Source organism: Jaculus jaculus, chromosome 1 (genome assembly GCF_020740685.1).
Source record: "Jaculus jaculus isolate mJacJac1 chromosome 1, mJacJac1.mat.Y.cur, whole genome shotgun sequence".
NCBI classification, from domain to species: Eukaryota; Metazoa; Chordata; class Mammalia; order Rodentia; family Dipodidae; genus Jaculus; species Jaculus jaculus.
The window spans coordinates 89,150,793-89,174,257 of record NC_059102.1 but is presented as its reverse complement, the minus strand read 5'-3'; the positions used below and the strand labels follow the sequence as shown (position 1 = coordinate 89,174,257).

The 23,465-nt window shown below is 39.1% G+C and overlaps 1 protein-coding gene across 2 annotated transcripts in view; it reads right to left on the bottom strand.

The window, feature by feature from the left end:
* The window catches only part of Focad (focadhesin), a 364,375-nt gene that overhangs the window by 222,152 nt on the left and 118,758 nt on the right, over positions 1–23,465 (bottom strand). For both annotated transcript variants that reach the window (XM_004658412.2, XM_045146459.1), the window contains one exon: positions 14,620–14,877. In XM_004658412.2, the coding sequence (XP_004658469.1) occupies positions 14,620–14,877 (258 nt within the window). The remainder of the gene's footprint in view (positions 1–14,619; positions 14,878–23,465) is intronic.

The window sequence follows — 23,465 nt, the reverse complement described above, 5'->3', positions numbered from 1 at the left end:
AAACTCACTGCTAAATTCAATGAGAATAAATTTTAAGGAAGGAACTTGTGGTTACCTAAAGTGAAGTATATAAGCTTTTTATCTCACACATATGAAGGATCTAAAAAAAAAAACTGATCTCATAAAAGTTGAGAGTAAAATAGTAGCTATCACAGGCCTGAGAAAAAGAATGAGGAACTAGACTAACAGATACTTTATAACAGTCGACTGTGAGGTTGTGGAATGCTATTATCCATAGGGTGAGTACAAATAATAATATATGGTATATTTCAAAAAGGTAGAAGAAAATGTTTTTCAATTTTTCATCATAAAGATGTGACAATTTGCATATAATGTTACATACATTGCAACATTACAAGGTCTACCACTAACATACACAATTTTTTGCATTTTATGATCAGTTGAAGACAAATTTGTATGCCTTTGCTCTTACAGTATATTTCATTTCATAAATCAGTTAAAAAAGAAATTGATATACTTACACATACCATTAGACTTATTCCACTAAAGTTGAGATGCCAAGCCACTCAACCTCCCAACCTATCTAAAAGCTAGTCATCGTTTTGCTATTAGATCAGTTCAGATACTAAGTATTTTTAAATTTTTAATTGACATATGATTGTGTGTATGGTAAAATTATTGAATATAGGTGAAATGTATGAATAAATCAAGATAATTGGAATTTCTATCCCTTTAAACATTTATCATCTCTGTGTTAGAAACCTTCAAATTCTCTTCAGGTGCTTTAGATAATATATACATTGCATTGTTATAAACTATAGTCATTCTACTATCCTACTAAACACAAAAACTAAATCCTTTTAGCTATACCTTTATGCTCAATATTTAATCCCCTTCTACCTGCCACCTTTTCCCTATCACTCCTGACTTCTATGAATACTATTCTAGATATTTAACACTGCCATGAACCATACAGAAAGAAATTAAGAAAAAAATGCATTTCCTTGGGTTCCCTTACATCCGTGTGTGTCTATGTGGGCTTATGTATTCATTAGTGTAAGAGCACATAAGCACAGGTTGTATGTTCACACATGTGGAGATCACAAGACAACCTCCGGGGTCAGCCTTAGGAACTGTCAATCTCCTTGGAAGAAGGGTCACTTAATTACCTTAAATTCACCAATTAGGCTAGATTAGCTGGTCAGAAGACCCCAGGGATCCATTTGACTCTGCATCCCAAGTGCAGGAATTTGGTGCTGTACCAACAAGCCCAACATGTGGGTACTGGGGATCAAACTCAGGTCCTTATGCTTGAAAGGCAAGAACCTTACCAACTGAGCTAACTCCCCACCCTATTTTGTTGGGATTTAAAGTCACAGTCTTGATTCATAAAAATGAATATGCTTTTGAAAACCTATTGATAATTTTCATATATGCCCATTATACATTTTGATCATAAGCCTATTCCATTACCTTTTCTTTACTTCCTCCCCCATCCACCTTTCTTTTATTCTTTCCAACTAGTCCAGCTTGTACTTTGAGGAAAGAAAAAATAGTTACCTCTCATTTAGTGGTGAGTATTCAACAGTCACTTATTCTCAGCACTAGGTTAGAATTTTTCCAGTAGTTACCAATGCTACAAAACAAAGCTTCTCTGAAGAAAGGTGAGAGCAGCACTAATCTATGGGCATAAACATAAATATTCAGAGAGCTACGTGATGGGGACAACATATCCATGTAGCTAAACAACAATGGTAGCTTCCTGCCTAGGATCTATGACACTCTCAACCACAGGCTTCTGAAGAACGAAGCTTAAATCCAGTCAAAGGTTAGCTGGTAATCCTATAATAGTCGTGCCACTATTGTACCAGTCAATACACCTTGCCTGGCTAGTTAGTTATATCCACTACTGGATAAGACTGTTGACTTTTCTCTCCCAGTGGCCAGCATAGCACCTTCTAGCATTATGACAGCTAGACAGCAGGGAGGAGTCTTGTAGCTTAGTTCTAGATTATTTCTCAGTGTACTGCAAGCATGTGGTATCTTTAGCAGTAATGTCTTACCCTCTAGTTCTGGTGGACAAGAAAGAAAACTAGCAACACACTGTATTGTGTTGCAGGTCTCAGAGGCCTCTCTGACCAACAGTTCACTGAGAAGTTCTCCCACCTTAAGCACTGGGATTTTCCTATAGTGAGATATGGCTTCTGGGGGCTGGAGAGAAGGATCAGCAGTTAAAGGTGCTTCTATGCAAAGCCTGATAGCCCAAGTCTGATTCACAAGTACCCACGTAAAACAAGATGCACAAAATAGTGCATGCATCTGTAGTTTGTTTGCAGTGGCAAGAAGCCCTGTTGTGCCCATTCCCTCCCCCCTTCTCACTTTGTACCTCAGCTTGCAAATAAAAATATATTTTTTTAAAAAAAGATGGCTTTTGGGAGCATTACCTACACAGGGTAATTTATTTCATGAAGTCCTATTTGTTGATCATTGCCCTTATTTCCTGAGCAACTACATTTCTATTCAGAAAGTCCTTACCTATGGAGCCTGTATCTTCAAATGTTTCTACTATCTTTCCTCCAGCATTTTCAGAATTTCAAGTCTTAACAGCATATATGTCTTGATCCATTTGGGGCTGGTTCTTGTGTATAGAGATAAGGATTTGTTTCATGCTTTACATACAGATATAGCTCTCCAAGTACCATTTGTTAAAGGAGTTGTCTTTTCTCCAGTGAGTATATGTGTCATTTTCTGTCAAAAATCATGACGACTATAGCTGCACAGGCTTATAACTAGATCTCCATTGTATTGCATTAATACATATGTATATCTGTTTTTGTTACAAGGGCCATGTAATTAATTTGTTTATTATACTTAGAGTTTCTTTGATTATATGAGGACTTTGGGGCTTTGAAATGCATTTTAAGATGGTTTTTCAATTTTCATGAAGAATGGCATTGGAATTTTGATGTGGATTGCACTAAATCTGCAGATTGCTTTTGGTCAAATAGCCAAATACTGATTCTTCTAATCCGGAAGCATGGAATGCCCTTTTGTTTCCTCTCATAATAGAAGGAGAAATAGATTTATAGGATAGAAACCAGTGAAATGCCACTAAAGCACCTCTACAGAAAATACCTGAAGGAATCTTTCACCCTAGAAATAAGGGCAAAAAGGATATCTATGAGGCCTCAGGATAGAATACATTGTACTTGAACATCAATCAGTACAAGAGGAATAGAAAAATACCAAGCAATACAAAATATCAACAAAATAACAAGAATTAATACACATCTTTTAATAATAACTGAGTATAAATGGTCTCAATTCCCCAGTCAAAAGACACAAACTAGCCGAATGTACTAAGAGGCAGAATCTTTCTGTACATTAACTCCAAAAAAGACACCTCTCTATAAAAGACAGACACTCAGCATGAAAGGATAGAAAACAGTACAACAAGCAAATGAGGTTAGGAAACAAGCAAATGTTGCTGTTCTGATATCTGACAGGATAAACTTGAAACCACCATTAGTCAGAAGAAATAAAGAAGGTCACTTCATACTGACTAAGGGAACATTTCAACAAAGTGACATTACAATTCCAGACATATAGGAACAAAACATGGGTATACTAATTTCATTAAACAAACACCACTAGATATAAATTCAAGATTAACCTCAACACAGTAGTAGTTAATTCCTTAGATTTTCCATTTGCTTTATCAACTGAATTCTTAAACATGTAATTCAGAAGTTACATCCTCTAACAACTCAAGGTGCCTGGTGTGGCCTCTATATTACCACTAAGTAGGATACTAACAGCAGAAATGACCAAAGCAGGGGGAATATTCCTGCCGTGTAGATGTCATAGTTACAAATTAACAACAATGGTCCAATTCACTTCAGTTACTATTGATGGATAAATAACCAAGGAATGCAGGGAGTATATGCTAGGATTTTACTTATATAGACATGGGAAGGATATACAGTGAGTTATGAGAAGTAGTGTTAATTTTGGGCGAAAAAAAAAACAATGTAGGTAGATAAAGTATCCAGGAGAGTAAAGTTGGGACACTTAGGTTTCACAGATTTTGAGATTGCTGAGGCTATGAAAGTTCGTATTGAGGGCTGGAGGGATGGCTTAGCAGTTAAGGCATTTGCCTGCAAAGCCAAAGGACTCAGGTTTGATTCTGCAGGACCCATGTTAGCCAGATGCACAAGGGAGCACATGCATATGGAGTTTGTTTGCAGTGGATGGAGGCCCATTCTCTCTCTCTCTCTCTCATTCTCACTCTCTCACTCTTTCTCTCTCCTTTCTCTGTCAGATAAATAAATAAATAATAAGATAATTTTTAAAAAATAAAGTTTGTATTTATGGGGAAAGGAGAGAATGTACAGAAGAGGGTGGAAAGAGAAATACATATGAGTTATGCATGGAAAGAGCAGAAGAGAGAGCTTAATAGTAGACAAGGTGGAGAGAGTTACAAAATGAATCTATATTACAACTGAGCAATGTACAAACACAAAACCATCATGGAATATATATGCAAGTGTGGAAATTTGTTTAAAAGAGGCACAAAAGGCCAGGTGTGGTGGCGCACGCCTTTAATCCTAGCACTCGGGAGGCAGAGGTAGGAGGATCACCATGGCTTTGAGGCCACCCTGAGACTACATAGTGAATTCCAGATCACACTGGGCTAGAGTGAGACCCTACCTTGAAAAACCAAAAAAAAAAAAAAAAAAAAAAAAGGCACAAAAGATAAAAAGAAATCAAAATGCCAAAAGTTAACCTTAACATACTGATAATTTAAAAAAGGCAAACTATAGTGAACATAACAAATCTAAAATGTCAGTGAATCTGCCCTGGTAAGATGGGTTCCTTACTGTTTCTATATCCAACATGCTTCTTCAGCAACCTGACCTGATACTGAAGGTGCAATCAGCACTTCCAATTCAAACCTCTATCACCAGATTTGGGATATGCATTGTCCCACTGGAGTTCAGTTTCCTTTTGGAATGTGTTTCCAGCTCACATAAGCTGAGTTGTAAAAACAGTCTTCTCTTTGGTGCATTCCTCACTCGGCTTGTATTTCTGCCTCAATCTTTAGATCCGCTAAACTCAGTGCTGTGTGAGGGAGCAGTGAGTGAGAGCCTCTGGCTTCCTGTGCTTTCTGTTAATCTCAGTGCTGTCATATGAGGGAAGGAAGAGGGAGGAATATTGTCCAGGTGTTCTCACGGGGCTCAGCTAGTGCCCCTTGTCCTCCCTTCAGGCTCTTCTTCATTTGCAATGCTGATGTGAGTGGGCAGAAGCCCTTCCCTGCAGTTTACACAGGTCTCGTTGGCACCAGCAGGGCACAGCTATTGTGTATGAGGAAAAGCACTTCAAAGCAGCAGGCTGGAGCAAATCCACACTGATTAGGAGTAACTCCTTCCTGGGGATAATCTCACTTAGATTATAAATTTGCTTACAGATTTTGTCTCTTGAAGAAGAAGGGCATATAATGCCTCTCCCCACTCCCCTCACCCAGTTTATTTGTTAGGCTCCTATTCTGCCATCTTACACAGAACTCCAAAAAGAATATGATCCTTTTCCATGTATTTGTAAGACAGACTATTAAGCATCTGTTAAGGTCCATAAGACTTTTGTAGATCAAAAAGCTATGTGAGAGGAATTCCGGCCAAAATGGCGACCACCTAACTGGGACGCTCATTCCCAGGAAAGAAAGGCAAGACATTAAGGGTTCACTGGGTCTTTTAGAGGAGAGCAATCTCCAATAGATTGCCAGTGGGAGGGCACAGAGGGGAAAAAACAGGGAATCGCAGATTCACAGAGGGGTGCGGGTAGCCCACCCCTCCCCCCAAGCAGCTGCTGTAGCCACAGTCCCAGCTTCAGGAAACTAACCCACTTACTGGAGGAAAAGGGACCCAGGCCAACATAGTTTCACTTACCTCACTGCAAAGGGGCAATCACCCTACTATCCTTCCCACAAGTGACCTTGGCCAGGCTACGCCCACTGGCCCATTGTAGATCAGGCTACTTTGATCAATTTGCCTGCCAAACATGCACCACCACCAAGCAGATCCCTCCTTGTGCAACCTTAGCCTGCTCGGCCCACCTGCTCACTTACTGCTCTGACTGCCACTACCACTGTGTTTGATGTTATCTGTGACCTTAGCTTTAATTGTGTTTGTTTGATGAATTTGGGAGCCCCATGTTAGGTGCATATATGTTTAGGATTGTAATGTCCTCCTGTTGGAGTGTGCCCTTAATCAATATAAAGTGACCTTCATTATCTTTCTTGACTAACGTTGGACTAAAGTCTACCTTGTCGGATATTAGGATAGCAACCCCTGCTTGTTTTCTAGGACCATTTGCTTGAAACAACGTTTTCCAAACTTTCACCCTAAGATAATGTCTATCCTTTGTAGAAAGGTGAGTTTCTTGGAGACAACAAATTGTAGGATCCTGCTTTTTAACCCAGTCTGCAAACCTATGTCTTTTGGTTGGGGCACTGAGTCCCTTGATATTAAGAGATATTATTGAAAGGTGTGTATTTATGTTTGGCATTTTTTTTGTAGTTCCAGTTCTACCTTTGCTCTCTTGTGTTAACTAGTACTTGAGTATTGTTTGTATTTTCCCAGGTTCCTTATATGTGTGCTTTTCCTTCTCTTCAGCATGGAGGATTCTTTCAAGTATTTTCTGTAGACATGTCTTCAAATACTCCTTTACCCTGCTTTAGCATTGGAATGTCCTTATTTCTCCATCTATTTGAATGGATACCTTTCCAGGATAAAGTAACCTTCGTTGACAGCCGTTATCTTCAAAACTTGGAATACATCACTTCCAGCCCTTCTAGCTTTAAAATTTTGTGTTGAGTAATCTGCTGTAATCCTGATGGGCTTATCTTTGTAGGTAACTTGATTTTTCTCTCTAACTGCTTTCAATATTTTTTCTTTGGATTGTGTGTTTGGAAGTTTGATTATAATATGGCGAGGAGAGGTTCTTTCCAGGTTTTGTCTGGCTGGAGTTCTAAAGGCTTCCTGTATCTGCATTAGCACCTCTTTCCCAGTTTGGAGGAAGTTTTCTGATTTTGTTGAAGATGTCTACTATGCCTTTCGAGTAAAATTCTTCTCCTTCTACTATGCCCTGAATTCTTATGTTTGATCTTTTCATAGTGTCCCAAATATCTTGAAATTCCCATTCATACTTTTCTATTAGTTTGTCTTTCTCTTTGTTGCACTGTATTAGATCTGCCACCTGGTCTTCTAGCTTAGATATTCTGTCTTCTTCATCCATTCTACTGGTGAGATTTTCTACAGTTTTTTATTTCATTAACTGTGTTCTTCATTGCTACTAATTCTGACTGGTTTTTCTTTATTATTTCTATTTCCTTATTTATATCTTGCATTAATTTCTTTATTTCATTAAATTGGTGTCCTGTGTCTTCTTTGATTCATTTGATTTCCACTCTGATTCCTTGGATTTCCTCTTTGATTCCTTTTGATTCCTTTGACTTCTTTGAAATCTTTCAAAGGCATTTCCTCTAACTCGTTCTCACTGAAGATCATTTCTGACAGATTTCTGTCAGAGTACTTGATGACCCACCAAAGATTAGTGGTAAGACCCTACTGCTGAAGACACCTTATGTGGTAGATATGTGAAATGGAATGGCATGGCATGGCTTGAAGCTGGCAGAGAGTCAGTCAGTCCCCAGACAGTCAGCACGTCTAGTGCCAAAAGGTGCTACATGGGCAACTGGTGGAAAATGACCAATATCTGTCTTAGCAACTCACAGTCTAACCTACGTAGCAGCAAATAACCTGTTGTGATGCTCACACAAGTGCAAGAGTGGCACACTGCCATGGTAGGAAACCAACTGCTCTTGATTTGGCTAACTGATCCTCTCAGTGGTACAGAACCAATAGCTGGAGCTGGGAAACAAGTCAGAACCATATCCAAACATAAGCTCACTCTCCATTATCAAGCTACCACCAATTGTGGGCTACAAGAGGGCCTACACCTATTAAGTTCACTATAAAAAAGTAAGGGTTGGGCTGGAGAGATGGCTTAGTAGTTAAGTGCTTGCCTATGAAGCCTAAGGACCCCGGTTCGAGGCTCGGTTCCCAGGTCCCACGTTAGCCAGATGCACAAGGGGGCACACACGTCTGGAGTTCATTTGCAGTGGCTGGAAGCCCTGGAGCGCCCATTCTCTCTCTCTCTCTCTCTCTCTCTCTCTCTCTCTCTCTCTCTCTCTACTTGCCTCTCTCTCTCTGTGTCTGCTGCTCTCAAATAAATAAAAAAAATTAAAAAAAAAAAGTAAGAGTTATCTCATTTGTCTGGTGCTAACTTACTCTCCATTGGAGAATCTGCTTCTTTTTTTCAGATAGATATAGATCCTAAGGAAAGAGCCACCCCATCATACCTCAAAAGGGGCCTGGCTGAAACTAAGAACAATTGGCGAAACAAGCAAGGGTGCTGTTTTCTTGGTGAACCAGGTACCAGCACAAGGGTGAAGGAGATCAACACAGAGAAAAATCAACTCCTACCAAATCAGAGATCCAGAGGCCCCCAACACCTCAGCACTGAAGCAGACCAAAAATGAACCAACATGGCTCAGGGAAATTTTGCGGATAAGGGGGCGGAACGAATGTCAGAGCCACATGTTGGGTCATGATATGCAGAGACATTTATCCTACCCATAACTGTCGGCTAACTCCCAGAATGCATGACCATATACCTCAACAAGAAGGGGCCAGGGGGAGGGGGTAGGACATGGATGAGCCTAACAATGGTACCAAATTGACTGTGTTTGCTGAGTAAAAAACTAATTTATATATATATATATATATATATAATTTATGTAATATAATATGTAATATAATATATATTATATATATTATATATATTATATATATTATATATTATATATGCATATATACATATATACATTAATAAAAAATATATATATATTAATGAAAAACAAATTTTTAATTTTTTTTGTTGTTTATTTTTTGAGAGTGACAGAAAGAGAAAGAGGCAGAGAGAGAGAGAGAGAGAGAATGGGTGCACCAGGGCCTCCAGCCACTGCAAACGAACTCCAGATGCCTACGCCCCCTTATGCATCTGACTAACGTGGGTCCTGGGAAATCGAGCCTCGAGCCGGGGTCCTTAGGCTTCACAGGCAAGCGCTTAACCACTAAGCCATCTCTCCAGCCCATGAAAAAAATTTTTAAAAAGCTATGTGAGGCGCTGGAGAGATGCCATTTAGGCACTTGCCTGCAAAGCCTATGGACCCATGTTCAACTCTCCAGACCCCACATAAGCCAAATGAACAAAGGTGAGGCAAGCACAAGGTTGCACATGCCCACTAGGTGGTACAAGCATCTGGAGTTCAATTGTAGTAGCTGAGGCCCTGGCATGCCAATTCAATTCTCTCTCTCTCTCTCTCTCTCTCTCTCTTTCTCTCTCTAAATCTCTCTCCCTCTCTCCCCTCTCTCTCAAATAAATAAATAAAAATAAAAATAAAGCTAGGTGAAAAATATATCCTCCAATATGTCTACTATCTCCTAGTCTATAACAATGCCAATGCTATAGGGGAACCTAATGAAGCAGAAGTTGAACAGGTATAGCACAAGGCTTTGAGAGATGTATGATCTCCTTTATCTCAAGGGGCAGAAGGAACCTTAGAATAGATGGGGTAGGGCTGGTGGACACAGAGAGAATAATTATGGATTAATACAGAAGCCAAAGTTAGAGTTGGCAAAGAACGAAACATAAAATCCAAAAAGGAATCAAAGGACAGAAAGAAGAAATAGAAATAATTTTCTAGTTCAGAGTGTTAGAAGCAAAACACAATCAACAATATGAAATGGGTGGAGGAAAGTGATACAAAATTGGTGCTATTTGTTAAAGTATGTGATCAGAGTTCACTACAGATGACAGAGCCAGATGCTTCTGAGATAAGTGAAATGACACTATGTTCATATACATAGCAGACTGAAGGTCAACCAATATTTGCTGTTTAACTAGGTATTAGTTATTCCTTCTTATGAAAGTCTTATCTATCAGACTGACAATTATTTTTAGTCACCATAGCATAGACAGGAAGTCAAGAGTTGGCTTCAAAATTTAAAAAAAAAGAATTGGTCCAAAATATGATGTGACACAATGGCCTTAGAATCTTAAATTAAAATTCAGAAATTTTTCAACTAGGCCTGATATTCATATTGTATCTTAATTCACTCAACAAAGCATGTGTGAAACATTCAATGTTACTGACTTCTCATCAGGTGTGGCCAGATCCCAGACAAACCACAGATAGGAAAATAGGTCTCTGATAATAAAAAACTAAGGTTACTTGAAAAATTATTTTGGACTGCAATTATTGAGAGCTGATTGACTAATGGGGCTTTTGACCTAACCAATGGATTGATCCATAATGTGATAGCAGTATTAGAAGGTGATGAAAACTAGAAGGTGGGGCCTTGTTGGTGGAATTAGGTCAATTGTAGCATGCCTTTAAAGGTACATTTTATCTCTGGTCTTCCCTGTCTCTATTGCTTCCTAGACACATGAGATGATCATGCTCTCCCACCATGAGGATTCTGCCTAAACTCAGGCCTAAAAACAATGGAGCAAGCCAAGCATGGGTGGAAATCATAAGCCAAAATAAATCCTTTCTCCCTTAACTTGATTTTTGCCAAGTATTTTCACAGTGGTAAAAAGTTTGATTAACATAACTCTGGAAGCACAAGTAATTTAAGGGTCCACTCCACATAAGATGGCCCATCAAAGTACCTCATTTTTGCTGGGCGTGGTGACACACGCCTTTAATTCCAACACTTGGGAGGCAGAGGTAGGAAGATCACCGTGAGTTTGAGGCCACCCTGAGACTACATAGTGAATTCCAGGTCACCCTGGGCTACAGAGTGAGACCCTGAAAAACCAAAAAAAAAAAACCACTTGATTTTCATATCATGATGCTGTATCCAGTGATCCAAGTAAGACCAATCTGAGCATTCTCTACTCCTCTGTTGCTTTTAGACTGTGAAGATGAGGTGATATGTTTTGGGTTTCCAGCTAATTCACCAAGGGAAGACTGTACCTTGAATATATTGTCTGGAGCTAATAAAAACTAATTATGATAGCTTAGGATAGAGCATCAGTTAATTTTATTTTTCCTGCAATAAATAAATATCTGACAAAAGTAACTAAGAGAGAGACAGGTAGCTCTTTTAGGCAGTTAGGGTGACCCCTGAAAGTTAAAAGGCACTTGGCTAGAAATCAATGGATGATCTGACTTCTTATCTCTTACTGGTTCCCTAAACCTGTTTTTCTACAAACAACCTGGGCCCCTCCTGAGAAGGAGGTCTTCCCTAGGATTTAAACATTGTGGTTGGTCAAGTTGATCCCCTGGAACTTGATGTCAGGACTAGTCTTCCTGAGACAGCCAATGGCCCTAACCAAGCAGCTGGCCCTGTGGTTCACCTGAGTCAGAAGGTAGGACCCACCACCATAAAATTATAAATATGTTTGTGAGAGGAGGGCATGCTCTCTGAGCTGCCTGATCACTCACCAACTTCCAGCTGCTGGTGAGCTTCCCCTGGGCATGGCTGTGGCCCAGACCCAGCCAGCTCAGCCAGCTGAGCAGAGGGGAAAGCCCCCCACTCCCCACCCCAGTCCTTGCTCTCCACATGGGCTCTTTACCCTTTCCAGCTCCCCATACGGCAGGAGCTCTTTGAACTTTCTTTTCTTCATTTTTTCTCCATGGTTTTCCCAAGCCCTCTACATGGGCTCTCATGCCATGTGGGTGTCTTTCCTTGGTTCTGTACTTCCCTCAATAAATATAATAATTTAATAATTATCCTTCTCAATCTAATTTTATTCAACTCTTTAATTAAAAGTAGACATGGGAGCTGAAGAGATGGCTTAGTGGTTAAATGCGTGTCTATGAAGCCTAAGGACCCCAGTTTGAGGCTCAATTCCCCAGGACCCACGTTAGCCAGATGCATAAAGGAGCACACACATTTGGAGTTCATTTACAGTGGCTAGAGGCCCTGGCGCACCCATTCTCTCTCTCTCTCTCTCTCTCTGTCACTCTCAAATAAATAAAAATAAACAAATTTTTTTTTTAAAGTAGACATGGACCTAGGGTTTAGGGTTCGAGGACTTTAATGTAACCCTAGTACCCCATTACATAATTTAAGGAAGGAGAGGTTTATTTTGGCTTATTGAATTCAGATACAGTCAATAATGGCAAGGAAATCATGGCCAGAAGAGTATGAGGAAGCTGGTCACACCCACAGTCAGGAGAGGGGCTGTAGAGTTAGGATGACTGGACTCCTAAAGGTGAAAAGCTCAGGAAAATTTGCACTTGCTAGAAATCCAAGATGATCTGAATTCTTATCTCTTGCCTAGTGCCCCAGACCTATTTTTCTACAAACAGTCAGGACTCCTCCAGGAAGGGAGGCCTTTCATAAGATTTAAATATTGTGGTTGCTCAAGTTCAGCCCCTGGAACTTGGTGCCAGAGCTAATCTCTTCCTGAGCCAGCCCCTAGCCCTAACCAACCAACTGGCCCTCTGGTTCACCTGGGCCAGAAGACAGCCCACTACTCAAAGGTTATAAATACCTTTGCAAGGGGAGGGCAGGCCTCTGATGACTTGGGAACTTACAACTATAGGTGAGTTTTTCCTTCAGCTGGGCCTGAACTGGCTCAGCACAGGCCCAGCAAGGAGGGGCTTGGTCTAGGCCCTAGCCCAGGCCTGCCTGGCCAGGAGGAGCCCCCTAGCCCTTACTCTCCACATGGGTTCTTTATCCCCTCCAGCTCCCCACATGGCAGGAGCTCCTCGAACTTTCTCTTTCCACTGTTTCCCCAGGCCCTCTGCATGGGATCTCTAGTCACATTGGTGCCTTTCCTTGGCTCTACTTCCCTCAATAAATATAATTTAATAATTATCCTTCTCAATTTTCTTTTTTATTCAATTCTTTGACTAAAATTAGAAATGAACATAGGGTTTGGGATACAAGGATGTTCCTGAATGCTTAACACCCTGTTACAAGGAAATGGACAGCAATGAATACCAGTGCTCAGTGTACTTTCTGCTTTTTTATAAAGTTCAGGCTGCCTAGCTCATGTAATGGTGCTGCCTACAATTAAGAGTGGTCTTCAATCTTAGTTAACTTAATCTAGAAAATCCTTCATGGACATATCCAAAAGTTTATTTCTATGTGATTATTTCTGTGATTCCAAATCCCATCAAGTTGACTAGATTAATCATCAAAGGTAGGTTTCTGTTACTTGTAACCAAGAGAACCATCCTAAAATGCCAAATATCAAATGTACTAAAAGACTGAGAAAGCATAAACAGATATAATACATATACTTTATATCAATAATGTACATAATAGCTAGGCATGGTGGTGCATGCCTTTAATCCCATTACTGGGGAAGTACAGGTAGGATGACCACCAAGAGTTTGAGGACACCCTGAGAATACATAGTGAATTCCAGGTCAGCCTGAGTTAGAGTGAGACAAAGTACTCTTCTCTAAGCATAAGCTTTCCATTTACTATTCTAGAGACTATCCTAAAGATGACAACACTCAACTAAAACACTGGCTGTGAAGAGGTCATTACGAAAAGGTAAGTGGAGAAGTACAGCATGAAACAAGCACTACTCTAAGGTCATTACAGAATTACCTGGAGAACCAGAAAAGGACTGATCTGGTTGAAATAAAAACTTAATGTACCATCGTAACATTTGGTCATTTGGTGGTGAACCGAAAAGAAACAATGGCACAACCAGATGAAAGAAAAAAGGAAACCCAAATACATTAACTTCAAATCTTAAACACATTTCCCCTGCCTCCACCATCTATCAATTTGCCCTGTAGGAATTTGATTTTCCACTGAGAGATGGAATTTTTCTTTACTATGCTTAAAAAGAAAAAAACATAGACACCAGTAAATAGAGGATAATAAAAGTGTCATGCTTCTTTGGCTACGAAACTCTCCCCATCACAGGAAACACACTCTAGAGATTCTAACCAACAGAAAAGGATAGCAGAAGACTATGTTAAATATATTTACTTAGTTTAAAACTAGGAGGGAAAGTCTTATTTATGTTAGGCAGCTTTCTTATTAAAACCAAATTTTGTGTGCACACAGAAAAACAATTCCTTACCTCTCGTGCCAACCTGAAGATAGGACCACATATAGCAAACACACAATAGTTTTAATTTACTAAATGATGATATGATCCAATTTTAAGATTGATGCCTATTGCCTAGGCATCTCTACGCAGAACTGATTACTCTGGGTCCGGCTTATATCAGGATTTGAACTAAGAAAATACATATCGGAGTATGTTGCAAAAACATTACAAACTGGGGAAGTCACCAAAAAAATGGAAGAACCAGAATAGCACCAGAAGGAGATTTCCTTGTGAAAGGTGCTTTTTCATAAAGAAATGGTTGCATTGCCGAGTATGTATCAATTCAGAATAAAAAGAGGGAAAACAAACTGGGTGATAAAGATAGGAGGCAGAAATCAAAACAAAGTTTAAAACATAAGACATAAATAATCCCCATAATAAAAAGAATCTTTAATTCCAGATATTAAGTTTTCCTGCAGTTACTTTGCTGTTATTTTCTTTCCTTACCTGTGAAGAATCTGCTTGGGCTAATTGTGTGGTGACCTTCAGTATCTGGTGAAGATTCGGTCCTTTGTCTTCAACAAGGAGGTATGCTAGCAGCAGGAAGGCATGTGTTGGAATCACTGTAGTGACAGGGAGCAAAGACTCCACAGCAGCCAGCCAGTCACTTGCTGCAGACTCTTGCCCCATTACTTCCAGAATCTTCCAGGTGGTAAAGAGTGAGCCATACATATCACTCATGGGAAATGCAAGCCTGGAGGACAACTGAAAAATTAACACAGAAAGACATTTTAAAAAAAAATGAGATGAACACCTTTTGTCAGAAATGTATTCCTGACATTCACTTATTCTTTTTTTTTTTTTTTTTTTTTTGGTGTTTCGAGGTAGGGTCTCACTCCGGTCCAGGCTGACCTGGAATTAACTCTGCAGTCTCAGAGTAGCCTTGAACTCATGGCAATCCCCCTACCTCTGTCTCCCAAGTTCTGGGATTAAAGGTGTGCACCACCACGCCCGGCTCATTCACTTATTCTTACACTTCATTATAGAAATCATTCCTTTCAACAGAATGAATACAAACTTTCCTTTCCTGGCAAAAAGTTCTCTAACCACATTTGAGGTAATGGGATTATAAGGAAGAGAAAAACAGTTGTTACATCAAACTCAAGAACACTTTATTAAATAATTTTCTCATATGTACTATTCATTCCCAGTTTATACAGGAAACATGATGGATCAATATTCCAAGATCCAGGGCACAGAGTTTAAAAAAGGCTGCTCTCATTATTAACAAAAAGCAACAATGTGAAAGAAGATAGAAATCCCACTCCACTTGCCCAGCTCCAGACCCTCATAGGAGGCAGCCTGAGGCAGATGGCCCACTTGGACAGAGGACAACTCAGGTTTCTAACAGACAGTATGGAGATAGAACAGAGTTGGTTCAGCTGGAGCCTAGGAATTCATTAGTAACCGTGAATAACTACCGCAATAAAATATAGCCTTTAGGGCTAAACTGAAACAATACCCAAAGAAGCTGCTCACTTCAGCAAACATGAGCAGTGTTTCTTCACAGAAATGCAGCAGCCTTGCTAGGGCCACAGCATGGCCAAAACCTTGGCCTGTGCTATGTGCAGGATGGCTCAGGAGAAGCCCCAGCAATTTGAGGACCACTAGAAACTGCCAATGCAGTGCTCATAGAGGATAATGAAACAAATTAAAAATCTCCAAATTATGGCTCTTTGGTTATTGGAGGATGTGTGTTTGGATTAAAAATAATAGGTAAAAGGTCAGAAAATGAAATCTTTAGTAACAAATTTATTGACATAATCTACATGCCATAAAATACGCACTTTTAACGTTTATAATTCAGTGTTTTGGTAACTTATAGAATTGTATAATCATCACCAGTATTCAATTTTAGAACATTTTTATTATTCTAAGGAGAAATCTAATACCAATTATTACTCACTCCTTGCTTCCTCCTATCCTCACCCCTTCTCAGCCCTCGAGACCAATGATCTGAATTATATTTCCATTCTAGCTAATTTATATATTAGGAACCAAATATAATATGCTCCTCTGTGACTGCCTGCTGTCTCTTAGCATGATTTCAACATTCATTCATGTCATTGCTTATATCATTATGTCATTCCTTTTTATTACAAAATAACATCTCATTACTTCAACATACCATATCTTACTTATCCATTCATGACTGATAGATATTTGGGCTCATCCTACCTTTCTAGTTATTATGAAAAAATGCTATCAGCACTCCTGTAAAAGTATGTAAGATGATTTAAGTATTCACTTATTTTGAGTATATGCTTAAGAGTGATTATAAAATTAATTTGAAAATTTGATGGTACTCTAAAACAAGTGAGGAAGCTGTTAGAAAAAGAAACCCTGTCTGTATTGATATTAAAAAGGTCCTCCAAGTCAATATACAAAGTCCAGACAGTATAGCTAAAATCTTACCACTTTTTTTCAAGAGTGTGGAAAGAGAATGTTTATATATTTATATTTACTTATACAGACAGAAGAAAATATATGGAAAAGTACATGGAAAAAAAATAAGAAATCAGGATGGAGAGATGGCTTAGCAGTTAAGGCATTTGCCTGTGAAGCTTAAAAACTCACGTTCGACTCTCCAGGTCTCATGTAAGCCTGATATAGTGATGCAAGCATGCAAAGTCACACATGTGTACAAGGGGGTACACATATCTGGGGTTCAAATGCAGTGGCTGGAGTCCCTGGTGTACCAATTCTCTCTCCCTCAATCTCTCTCTCATTAAAAAAAAAAAAACAAAAAAAAAACTGGCAATCTGTTAAGCTTGCCTCAGGACAAAAAAAAAAGTGGTCAGTAATCATAACCTTCCTTTTGAAAGTAAGAATAGTAGCAATGGAATTCAAGGTGAGAAAGAGGCATTGCATCGTGTAACATTCTATATTCTATGAATCATATGAATGTATTACCATTATTGGAAAAAATGCCAAATTTTAAATTTAGTTGCTTAATTTCTCTAAAAGTGCTACTGTCAAGGAGATGTCATTAATGATAAGGACCAAGTTCCTTGGACTAATAACAAGCAACACTGGACTTCAGCTATAAAAACTTCAGGGCAGCTGGGCCAGCTATTAGCTATCATGTAATTTCTCTAAACTATACTTTCCTTATTGGTACAATCTAAATAATGACTTATTCCCTGCCAAGGTAATTGAGGGAGATATGAGACAATATATAATCAAGAACGTTGCACAGGGTCTGAAATTGCAAAATAGAGGAAAATGTTACTCCTGTCACCTTGGGAAAGAAAAAATAAAATAAGTATATATGAATATAAAAGAACATAATTGGGACACTCCATAAATCATGAATTGAGTCCAAAGCAGGAACATTACAGAGACATGTTACTAATACATGAGTGAATGTAAAAGTTAAAAAATAACTTTCACATTACTTTAAGTATTATATCCTGGATTCTGTTCTTGTTTTTACTCATTTGTTTACTTAAAGTTAGAACAGCAACAGTAAAGCAGAATAAGATGTTATATAAGATGTCACAGCATGATCTCCTTGTTCCACTGAATGGCAGCTAGAACTGGCATAGCATCAGGGCAAGAATACCACCAAAGGTTGTCCTTAGTGCCAACTACCACCAAGTCCTTGCCCCGCCCTGAGAGACAAACCATGAATGGGCTACAGGTTTTGCCTTTCAGAGGAGAAAGTATTTGAAAATGAAAGGCTTATTTGTGCTATGTGTTATTTCAATGGGAAATGAGTACAAAAAACATAGAAATATAACATTTAAATATATACTAGAACATCACATGATGGTGCATGCCAATATATAGCACTTGGCAGAGTTTAGGGCCCAAGAATAGGAGAGTAAGGCCAGCTTTAGGTGCCCTGAGAGTGCAAAGCCACATGAGACCCTATTTCCGAAACAAACAAACAAAATTGAAGTGATTTGATATTCAATAGTGTAGTGGTTTGATTCAGGTATCCCCCATAAATTTAGGTGTTCTGAATGCTAGATTCCCAGCTAATGGAGATTTGGGAATTAATGACCCCTGGAGGGAGTGTACTGTTGGGGGCAGTCTTATGGGTGTTATAGCCAGTTTCCCCAAACCAGTGTTTGGCACACTCTCCTGCTGCTATGGTCCATCTTATATTGGCCTCTGCTCATGTCATCATTCAAGCCTGTAAGCCAAAATAAACCTCTTTTTTTCCCCCACAAACTGCTTTTGGTTGGGTGATTTCTACCAGCAATGTGAAACTGACTATAACAGATAGATGATTGATTGATTGACTGATAGATAGATAGATAGATAGATAGATAGATAAAGAGATAAATAGAAAGAAAGAAATAATAGATAAAATATGTACTAGATGGTTATAAAACATATTCTATAGATGTCAAAACATTGGAAATATGTACTTTAAAAAGCTTTTACTAAAAATGTTCAGGTGTATAGTGTTTACTATAAGATAGATATACTAGTCTTTGGCTAAAGAGGTCTTTGAATGCACATTTTACTTGCCAGTAAAAAATAACATTCAGGTGTGGCAGTCTGGACTGAGTAGGCAGGACCCATTTCTGGTACCCTCCCACAGCCCAGATCTGAGTTCCTTGCACATCAGTGTGTGGGAGGCCACAGCCCTCTGGAGTGAGTAGACCAGACTCCTGTACCTGGGCTCCTCCCACCTCCCCAGTGTAGGATGTGTGGTCCATGTCCTAGAGAGCTCAGCACAAAATAGGCCAGATACCTGTTCCCTTACTCCTCCTAGTCCCGTTATGTGTTGCTTGGGGAAGCCTGATCCCTGTGTGAGCTGTGGAATCAGGCCTTTGGATCTGTTATCTTGACCGGACACTAAGTACCAACATCCCTGTTCAGCTGAGTCAGAGGATGAATAGGCCAAAGGACACAAAGTTGCTTCCCTATCAATAAAATAAAGAGTCTTCCTAAAATGGGTTAGACAACAATGCACAAAAGCCAACAAAACTCAGGAAACTGAGAGATCTCCACCAAGGATGCCTAGTCCTACTATGGAAGCCTCCAATGAAATCATAGAGAAATCAACAGAAATTCATTCCCAAAATGAAAACACAACACCAAATGAGACTCTGATTGTAAAAAAAAAAAAAAAAAAAAAGCTGAACTTAAAGCAAACTATCAAAGAACCAATAATCATGTCAATGAAACTGAACAGAATCATCTCCTAGAGTGTTCACCTTTGACAGCAGGCTTAACTTGATTGACGAAAATGTTACAATCCTCCAAAGAGATATGAATAAATTGAAGGTAAGTCAAGAAATGAAAGATCTAAACAACCAGCTGATTAAGCTTAATGAAGACTTGATCAAATAAAAGAATGAATTATAAGAAGCATCAAGAAAATCAGAATTCAAATTGAAATCTCAAAACCTCAAAAAAGAGATGGACATTACACAAAACAACACAACAAAAAAGAAAAATTCAGCACAAAGATAATAAGTTAGTGAAGGGAAAGAGGGAGGGAGAAGTGAAGTATTTGGTTCTAGGTTCTAGAACCAAATTTGAAATTCAACTTTAGCCTTTTGAACAAACATGATTAGAACAAGTTAATAACATCTCTAATCTCAGTCTCTTGGCCTGTACAATGAGTAATCCAAGAATACTCTCAGGGTTAGGAATGTTAAGGTTAGGTGTGGTGGTTTGATTCAGGTGTCCCCCATAGACTTAGGTTTCTGAATGGTAGGTCCCAAGCTGATAATAGCTTGGGAAACAAAATCTCCTGAAGGCAGTGTACTGTTGGGGGCAGGCCTATAAGTATAGCCAGATTCCTTTTGCCAGTGTTTGGCACACTCTCCTGTTGCTGTTGTCCACCTGATATTGACCAGAAGGTGATATTCACCCTCTGCTCATGCCATCATTTCCTCCTGCCATCATGGAAATTCCCCTTGAGTCTATAAACCAAAATAAACCCTTTCCTCCCACAAGTTGCTCTTGGTCGAGTGTTTTCTGCCAACAATATGAACCTGCTACAACAGTAAAGTTGGTACCGCAAAGTGGGATCATTTCTGTTAGAAACCTGACTGTGTGGCTGGAGTTGATTTTTGACAAGAATGTGGAAGGATTTGAAACCTTGACCTAAGAGATGCCTTGTAGTGCTGTAAGTACACCTTGATGGAGTATTCTGGTCATCACTTAAAAGACCTGAATGCAGTAAAAACTGTGAGGCTGTGAGGTTTGGCTTATGAGGGTAAGAAAGAGCTTTGCCTGGACTGGGCTAGAAGCAGTTTGTGTGAGAGGTTTGCTGTTATGCCCATGTCCTGGGAACTTGGGCAGGATTGCATTGTATAGAAATGGACTGGTGTGAACAGAGAAATATGGTACAGAAAGAAATCTTTGGGCCAATACTTCTGCCCATTCAGCTGCATTTCCACTGAATGAGAGATTACAACCATGGAGACTGGGCCAGCTGACATGCATTGGTACAACAGGAAGAATGCAGAGTGTTTTGAAGGGGCCTGAATTTGCTACAGGAGTATCCCGTTCTTCAAAGTCTGCTTTATTCCCCTCTAGATTAACAAGTTGTTATTCCACCTGGCATTATGAAGTATAACCAATGCAGGAAAAAAAAAGGATCATTGAATTTGCAACATGTGTAGGCCTGATGGTGAGGAGGTGATGTTCACCCTCTGCTCATACCATTGTTTTCTCCTGCCATCGTGGAGATTCCCCTCGAGTCTGTAAGCCCAAATAAACCTTTTATCCCACAAGCTACTCTTGGTTGGGTGTTTTCTGCCAGCCATGCAAACCTGACTGCAACAGTAAGTCAGCAGTAGACCATCTGCTTAGCATGTACAAAACCACCAGTTCCATCCCCAACAACACAGGAGAAGGGAGGAGGGAAGGAACATGGGGAGAGGGAGGTGCAAAGAAGAAAAAAAGAGGACACTTTCAGATAAATGCAAAAGAAATACTATTTTCTACCCATTAAGATAGCTTAAAAAAACAATAACAGTAGTTGGCAAGGATGAGGAGAAAGTGGAAGGCTTATATACTATGATGGAATCCAAAATGGTACAGCTGCTTTAGACAGCAGTTTTACAATTTCTCACATAGCTAAAATATGGGACCACATAATTCTACTCCTAGGTATCTGCCCAAGAGAAATTAAAACACATATCCATACAAAAGCTTGTACACAAATGTTTATAGGAAAGTATATCCAAAAGTGGGAATAATCCCAAAATTCACTAATATAGTGAGGCTGAAAGATACAAATAAAATCTTGTTCAGCCTTGCTGCAACATGGACGAAACTTGGAAACACTGTGCCAAGCTAAGGAAAAAATAAAAGCCAGTTACAAAGTACAAGTTATTACATGATTCCATTTACATGACAACAGTAGACAAGTCTACACAGAAAGAAGGTAGATCAGCAATGTCATGGCTGAGAAGTGAGGGGAAAATTGAGAGGGAGTATAGTGTTTTGAGGGATTCAAACACATGTTCCAAAGCTGATTGTCACAATGGATCCACAATTCTGAATTCACTGAGAGCCACTACAGTGTACACTTGAGTGTATATAGCATATAGGTGAATAAATGGCATATATATGAATTTTATTTTAATAAAATTATGAAAAATGCTTAGAACCCCACTGAGTGACTTTTGGCAAGTTGTTTCCCTTCTCTGTGCTTCAGTTACTTCTTAGGTAAAATGAAACTATTATTATTATTTACCTCAAAGAATTTGGTGTGAAAATAATATGTATGTGGCAAAACACTTAGAATGGCGTCTTAACAAACAAAGTGCTCAAACAACAGCCCTGTGCACCAGGTGCTTTGGTCTTATTTTCCCAGGGCTCAGAGATGCTAAGCCAGCAGCCCATAGCCACAGAGTTGGAAAGGGCAAAATGGTGACGATGATGCCAAGGGCCCATTTTCCACTTACTGTGAAAACCATGAGTTTCCTATATATAATCAAGACATGCTCATGTTTTAACTGCAGGGCAATGACAGTCTACTATATGTGATTTTTTAAATCGTATTTTCAACTCCAAATGAAGCATATTTGGCATTGCTTGATTTGCAGAGGCCCAAAAGTATAATATTCCATTTAAACACACATAACCACATGAATATAAGTGTAAAGACACATGGGAGAGCCTAGGTTGGTCATGCTATCTTAATCTTCCATTGACTAGAAGCCTTTCACAAAAATGGAACTTGTTCTCTGTGCAACTGCTTCATCTCCCCAGTTTAGCTCCATCACCTCCAAAAGAAAAAAAAAAAAACAGTGTTTACTAGCTCTGCAATTACTCCATGTATTACCATCCTTCCTTGTCAAGCTTAAAACTTAGGCACTATAACAAGGGTACCTTGTCAGCATTTTCCCTTTGCCCTCTGGTGCAATATTAGTCCTTGTCAATAGAGGGCAGAAGAGTGATGTTACAAGGCAGGGCAGAAGGCCTTCTCAAAGTTTTCTATACTTTGATTTTTCTTATTGTGACTGCCAAAGGCATGTGCAAGAACCCAAAAGATGACTGGTCTGTGAACCAACTATGGCTGCAGCACCCCAGAAATCTGTATTATCCAGCAAACTGTAGGCATGTTGTTGCCAACAGATCAGAACCCCAGCTTCACTGAGGAGTCTAAGCTCCTTCCCTGGACTACATACAGCACTTAATCTTAGAAGCAGTGGCTATTCTCTATACTTACAATTTTAATAACTAAACCCATCTACTCATCAACAGTTATTTGTAGTATGTTTTCCTTGTTCAAATTTCCCTGACCCTAGTTGGCCACATCTCACATGCATTGGTGCTCGCTTTTATTCCCTACATTGTCTTCGGAGTTGGAAGGAACAAGATTTTTCTAGCACTTTACAATTTTTATAACTAGCATTTGATTTTTACCTAGAGTGACCACAGTAGATGGTTTCAAATATTACATCTGATGGCCAAATAGAAAGGATTTTATTTTCCACACACCTTAAAAAAAAACATTATATTAATCTTTGGTTTTAAAGAAAGGATTATCAAGACTTGATATCTGACATGTTGTTTATCTTAGAAACTGAAAGAAGTTACCATGTGCTTATTTTACAGTAACATACTTCAAAAATGGAAAGGCAAATACAGGATACTTATAAGAACTGTGCTAAAGAACTCCTCTAGTGCTAACTCTAAACAGGTAGGACAAAATCACCAGCATAAAATAATAAAAGGAGCAAACTGTGGCTTTTATATGGACATCTTTATGTGATACAATAATATGTTAAGTTGTCCTGTATATTATTAGACATGCACATTCTTCTAGATATTGAATACCCATCATGTACTGAGCTGTGGACGGGGTACTG